At 37.5% G+C, this 7,169-nt stretch overlaps 1 protein-coding gene across 1 annotated transcript; it reads left to right on the top strand.

Moving 5' to 3' along the window:
• Positions 1-304: 304 nt before the first annotated feature.
• LOC105790811 (zinc finger protein GAI-ASSOCIATED FACTOR 1) lies at positions 305-3,218 on the top strand. Its single transcript, XM_012618581.2, has 3 exons — positions 305-727; positions 1,310-1,706; positions 1,794-3,218. Exons 1-3 carry the CDS (start codon positions 547-549, stop codon positions 2,845-2,847), a joined length of 1,632 nt encoding a protein of 543 aa, XP_012474035.1. The 5' UTR covers positions 305-546; the 3' UTR covers positions 2,848-3,218.
• The last annotated feature ends 3,951 nt before the right edge of the window (positions 3,219-7,169 follow it).

Genomic DNA, 7,169 nt, shown 5'->3' with positions numbered 1-7,169 from the left:
ACTTCAATACTCAAAACCTTCGCCGTAGTCCATACACAATTTTAAATAATACAACTTTGAAACAATTTTACATCAAAATAGAAAAACTATTTAATAAAATTTAATTAAAAATAAACAATATTAACCTATTATATTCGCCAACAAAAAACCTGTAATATAAAACTAGTAAATAAAAAGAATGAACTAAGAAAGAGAATGGGAATTAGATTAACAACAAAGGGGTAATTTCTATATAGTTGTCCTTTTCAATATATATAAGTTTAATTATATATAAAGCCAAAGAAGAGGGGGTTCCAATGTTACTGATATTTGTGGCAGCAGCTAAACCCCTTTTCTTTCACCCGAAATCAAGGGAAGACTTCCCTGGGTTTTTGTCTTCCTCTACATAGCACCACATTCCTGAATTTTTATGTTCACCAAAAAAACAAGCCCCACTTTCAGTTACTGCTCCAGCACCAACAACAACAAAGATCTAGAGCCAAGGAAAAAGGGAACCGACAAGCTTTGTGTTTTTATCAATACATCTTCTACTACTCTCAGTTTCAAATGTCAAATATGTCTGGTGATGATGATGGAAGCTTCTCTTCGGGAGAGGAAGTCCAACAGCAGAAACAGCTGTTGCAAAACAACTTTGCTGCCTCTGGTTCAGGACCTTCTGCTGCTTCTAACAGTAATAATGGTTCACAGCAAGCTGTTAAGAAGAAGAGAAATTTACCAGGAACTCCAGGCAATTATATATATAATTCATTCCCCAAATCAATCCTAATTATGCTTTCTTCTATCATAAGTTATTACCTAGTTCTGGTTGCATATTTCATGTTATGTCACAGGGAAAGTTCTGATGAAATGTTTAACTGATGTACTGGGATTTTTTGGTTTTGAACACATGCATGGGGTTTGAGTTTTACATATGATAGAAGCATGCATGTCAAAGCTAAATTTTATCGGAGAAAAGAACAAGTGTTCTGAAGGGGTATTTCCCGAGAAATAATAGCTGATGATAACCGGATGCATGTTGAGTCGAGTAGTAAGAACTTTGATGTTTTGAGTATTGATTCGATTGCCTTTCTCAATGAAGAGATTAATTGTTAATTTTTTGTATAAAGTGTTCAATTATTGCTATGAGATTACAATAATTGTAAAGAACTTTTTGCTTGATTGTACCTTTTACTTCTCTTTTTGTTTTTGACTGTTGTATTTGGGCCATTGGTTCTTTAGTGTCACAGTAATCCTATAGCTTAGATTATACAAAAGAATGCATAATTCTTTGTTTTTTTAGAGCTAATTGCATAATTGTTGTTTGGATCAGATCCGAATGCTGAAGTTATTGCTTTATCACCAACAACCCTTATGGCAACAAATCGATTTGTATGTGAGATATGCAACAAGGGGTTCCAAAGGGACCAAAACTTGCAATTGCATCGAAGAGGTCACAATCTTCCATGGAAGCTAAAGCAAAGGACAACCACTGAGGTCAAGAAACGAGTGTACATATGCCCGGAACCGACCTGCGTCCACCACAACCCGGCTCGTGCACTCGGAGACCTTACGGGGATCAAGAAGCATTTCAGCCGTAAGCATGGTGAGAAGAAGTGGAAATGCGACAAGTGCTCTAAGAAATATGCTGTGCAATCTGATTGGAAAGCTCATCAAAAGACTTGTGGTACCAGGGAATACAAATGTGATTGTGGAACCATCTTTTCAAGGTTCAAAAAATGCCTATATCTATACCTATATCTGTATCTATATATATGTATGTATGAAGCTATACCAAATTCTAATTCTTGGTGCAGGAGGGATAGCTTTATCACCCACAGGGCTTTCTGCGATGCATTAGCTGAAGAAAACAACAAGGTAAACCAAGGGCTAATGAACAACATGGGATCAAACATGCAAAACCAAATGCCTGAGCTTATATCATCAATGCAAACGAGCAATGGAATATCCGATTTAGGCAACTTTGACCCGAAGTCCCCACTCAAATCCCATCCCCAAGAACTAGTGCCAATGCCGTTTATGTCCATGAACATGGGAGGAGGCATGTTTTCAAGTAGCTCGAGCAGTCTATTTGGCGGCCCGAGAAGTGTTTCCTCGGCCTCCTCTAGCCTGCAGCTTAGTTCAAATAGCTCATCTGGACTCAATTATTTGCAGGACAGCAAAAATGGTTGCCCAATCATGTCGGCAACAGCCTTATTACAGAAAGCAGCACAGATGGGTGCAACTGCAAGTAATAGTATAAACTCACCCATGATGCAAAAAAGTTTTGCTAGTAGCATGGCAGGCCCTGAGCAGACCATTAGACCACCATCATTCGGTGGAATTCAGCAGCAGAACACATCTTACGATCACTTCCCGTCCCAAACCGATCAGACAAGCATGGTTGGGATCAGCGAGGCCGGAGGATTCTCCAACCCGTTCATGCAGAAAAGCCCCAGTGAAATGGCCCAACTTTTCACAGCTGCCACCGGAAGCTCAGCAATGAATGAAATGGGAATGTTCACTAACATGTTCATTAACGGAGCTGACCGAAACCAAGTAGGCTTGATGAAGAGCATGGAACAGGAAGATAGTGGTAGCTCTAGCTTGTTACAAGGAAGAACTCAGTTACCAGCAGCAATGTTTGGAACAAGCAGTGGCAATGGAGGAAGTAACATGACGACCCTTGATTTCATGGGGATTGGAGGGTCAAGGCCAAACAGTTTACATGAGCAGCAGCAACAACAACAACAAAGAATGGAACTGGAAGCAATAAGCCAACAAAGACTGCCAATGATAAACCCTTTCCACCTGCAGCAACAGCTCTCACATGGGGATTCAGCTATCGAAAAGCCTATATGGGAAGTTTAAGAGCTACAGGTTCTTATTGAGATGTTCTTGCTCGTTTATGGTGACGACGCTGAGATGGCCACATTGGTTCCTTCACACCCGCTTTATCCGTCGACAAACTATGGGGCCTTGAATTTTTCAGTTCATTGAATGAATTAAGGAACCTAATTTCTGCACTGTGATAAAAAAAGAAAAATAACCTGGTTTCTACCCAAATTTTCTTAGAAGTTTGAAACAAACAACAAATATGAAGCACCTTTTGTTTTGTAAGCTAGTTACAGCACAGCCAGTTTGTAGTTTGTAGTTTGTACTGAGAAAAAGAAGAGCCGATACAAGAGTCACTGTAATCTTAAAATATTATACGACTTGTTTGGACCTCTTGCCCTTGGAAACTTTGTTTTCCACTTTCTCCACCTTTTACACATCATTATCTGCAAAATTATATAAAATGAGACTCTTTATAACATGCATGTATTTCATTATAATAATATATTTGGCAAAATAAGGTATATAGGCTTTTAATTAGGCATTTAGGTCCGTTTTAAAATTAATTAGGGGAATATGTCGATTATAGGAGAGAAATGGAAAGCGCGTCCAATTTGGTGCACTTTCTGCACAGATGACAGGAAAGCGCGCCCAACTAGAAGCGCTTTTCGTTTCTCTCTCCAGGGTTAGGGTTTTTTATTTTTTTAGTAGGATTTTTATTTTGTTAGGGTTAGGGTTATGTTTAGGATTTTTTTTAGGGTTTAGGATATTTTAAAAGTGTTTAGGGTTTTTGACTAAAACAACAGAAGTTCTTAGGTAGTTTTGAGGGGGCAGGGATGTGATAATGCGCCTCAGCACACATACATTTCATATGTCATGACGGGATAAGACCATCACCTGAGAAACCCATCTTGGGGAAATCAGGTTTTGGGGGTGACAGTGCTTGATACGATAAGGGGTCGAAGTCTAGGTGGAAGTCCCAATCGGCGACCGTCATATGGTCAAGAGTTCAAACTTTTTGGATACCCGTAAATAATACCTTAGATGTACCATATATAACATTGATGTCATAATCATACGGAAAAACTCAAGGAACTTTCGATGTAATTAACGTAATTTTTTTCTCTATTTCCAAGCAGTCAGTATCTTTAACATTTTATTCTTATTCGAAGGCTGACACCGAGGTGGACACAAAAAAGCTCTCAAGATAAGAGCAAATGTTTTGACACAGTAGAGGTCCAACTCGGGTCGACACGGCAGCGATTGTAATAACGATAATCTTCGTTGCCCCGAAAGGAGCATCACTTTTACTGCACCACAACAGTCGCTCCCCGCATGAGAGTTGTAACAGTCCGTTTTCAGTGAAATCGGAACAGTGATTTCGGGACCACAAATCCGAAGTCAAAAAATTTATTTTATTATTATTTTATGGTCTAAAACATTATAGTATTACTGTATAAAAATTTCGTTAAGAAATTTTACCGTTTACATGTTCAATTTGATAAAAATGATTAAATTGCGTAATGTGCAAAAGTTGTGTTCTAATAGCTAAAGGTGTTTAATAGCTATAGAACTTTAAATTGGAAGTCCTTATATGCTAATTAGACCATTTAACTTGATAGTGGATGTACATGGCTTGACAATTGTGTAATTATTAATGTTTTAAAAGGTTAAATTAGTAAAAATGTAATTACATGTTAAATTAAATAAAACCACATCAAGCTCAAAATTATAGGCATATTCAGTACTCCTAAATAAAAAGGGAATTGGTCTATGGTCGAGTCAGTAAAAATAAATAACTAGGAATTTTGAGTTGTACCTCATGAAAAGAAAACTTCTTGTTTTTTTGTGGAATTAACCGTTCTCATTTCTTTTATTTCTTTTAGAAAGAAATGAAGTTATGTTCAAGGAAACAAATATGTCATGGTTGCAGGAGTCTATACATCGCATATAGGCTTAGGCTTTAAGTTAAGGGCATCATGGTATAATCGTCGAGGTACCGCAGGACCTAAGAGATCAAATGGAAGGGTACATAGACAAGTAAATCCCTTATGACACTCCTTTAATTTTAATTTAAGAGGATTCAGCATTCGAGGGGAATTAGACTACTTAAGAACTTCACATTTCATTTATGTCCTAATTTTGAATTGAATAAAGAATTAAGAAAATCTAAATCAATAAATCAATAAAAGAATAACCAAGCAATGAAATGTTTCTTGGAACTTGAGTAAAGAGTAGACTTTTTTTGGGGGGTTCTAGAATTTGAAAGCGAGAACTCCTTTACTTTATCTTTATTTGGTGTAACTACTTGAGCCGGATGAGTGGAAACTCTCATGTCCGATTTTGAAGGGGGATCCTGCAGGGCCCTATCCTAATTTTTCTCTTGCTAGGCCTATTGCTAAAAAACCTACTTTCTTACGATTACGAGGTTCATTCGAATATGAAATTCAATCCTAGAAATACAGTATCCCACTTTTTTTACTGCCCAAGATTTCGATACATTTCGAAGTCGCGAAATTTCTACCGGAGCAGGTGCTATTCGAGAACAATTGGCTGATCTAGATTTGCGAATTATTATCGATTATTCAGTGGTAGAATGGAAAGAATTAGGAGAAGAAGGCCTTGCGGGTAATGAATGGGAAGATCAAAAAATTGGAAGAAGAAAGGATTTTTAGTTAAACGCATGGAATTGGCTAAGCATTTTATTCAAACAAATATAGAACCAGAATGGATGGTTTTATGTCTATTACCGGTTCTTCCTCCCGAGTTGAGACCGATCATTCAGATAGATAGGGGTAAACTAATGAGTTAGGATATTAATGAACTCTATAGAAGAGTTATCTATCGAAATAATACTCTTACCGATCTATTAACAACAAGTAGATCTACGCCAGGGGAAATAGTAATGTGTCAGGAAAAATTAGTACAAGAAGCTGTGGATACACTTCTTGATAATGGAATCCGCGGACAACCAATTAGGGATGGTCATAATAAGGTTTACAAGTCATTTTCAGATGTAATTGAAGGCAAAGAGGGAAGATTTTGCGAGACTTTGCTTGGTAAATGAGTCGATTATTCGGGACGTTCTGTCATTGTTGTTGGCCCCTCACTTTCATTACATCGATGTGGGTTGCCTCGCGAAATAGCAATAGATCTTTTCTAGACATTTGTAATTCGCGGTCTAATTAAACAACATCTTGCTCCGAACATAGGAGTTGCTAAGAGTAAAATTCAGGAAAAAGGGCTGATTGTATGCGAAATCTCGCAAGAAGTTATGCAGGACATCTGTATTCTTGAATAGGCGCCTACTCTGCATAGATTAGGTATCTGAGCATTCCAACCTATTTTAGTGGAAGGATGTGCTATTTGTTTACATCCATTAGTTTGTAAAGGATTCAATGCGACTTTGATGGGGATAAAATGGCGTTCATGTACCTTTATCTTTAGAGGCAAGCGAAGGCTCGTTTACTTATGTTTTCTCATATGAATCTCTTATCTCCGCCTATTGGGGATCCCATTTACATCCGACTCAAGATATGCTTATTAGGCTCTATGTATTAACGAGTGGGAATCGTCGAGGTATTTGTGCGAATAGGTATAATCCATGGAATCGAAAAAGCTATCAAAATGAAAGAATTGATGATAATAACTATAAGTCTACAAGGGAGCCTTTTTTTTGTAATTCCTATGATGCGATTGGAGCTTATAGGCAGAAAAGAATTAATTTAGATAGTCCTTTGTGGCTCCAGTGGCGACTAGAGCAATGCGTTATTGCTTTAAGAGAAGCTCCCATCGAAGTTCACTATGAATCTTTGGGTAGCTATCATGAGATTTATGGACATTATCTAATAGTAAGAAGTTTAAAAAAAATTCTTTGTATATACATTCGAACCACTGTTGGTCATATTTCTCTTTACCGAGAAATCGAAGAAGCTATACAAGGGTTTTTTCGGGCCTTCTCATATGATACCCAATCATATGGTATCTAAGCTAAAAAATTCTATGACACCAAATATGAATTTGGGTCTCTTCGGTTCAACTAGGACCCTAGTACCTGACCCGACTTTCTACCAAAATCAAGATTGAGAAAAGGAAGTTTTCCAATCATTGACTCAAACCTATTGACGAAGTCCACTCAGCGAAATAAGGGGGTATTTATGGCAGAACGGGCCAATCTGGTATTTCACAATAAAACGATAGATGGAACTGTTATTAAACAGCTTATTAGCAGATTAATAGATCACTTCGGAATGGCATATACATCACACATCCTGGATCAAGTAAAAGCTTTGGGTTTCCAGCAAGCTACTGCTACATCCATTTCATTAAGAATTGATTATCTTTTAACGATACCTTCT

Source organism: Gossypium raimondii, chromosome 8 (assembly GCF_025698545.1).
Source record: "Gossypium raimondii isolate GPD5lz chromosome 8, ASM2569854v1, whole genome shotgun sequence".
NCBI lineage: Eukaryota > Viridiplantae > Streptophyta > Magnoliopsida > Malvales > Malvaceae > Gossypium > Gossypium raimondii.
The sequence above is the reverse complement of the archived record's forward strand: the minus strand, read 5'-3'. Positions and strand labels throughout refer to the sequence as shown.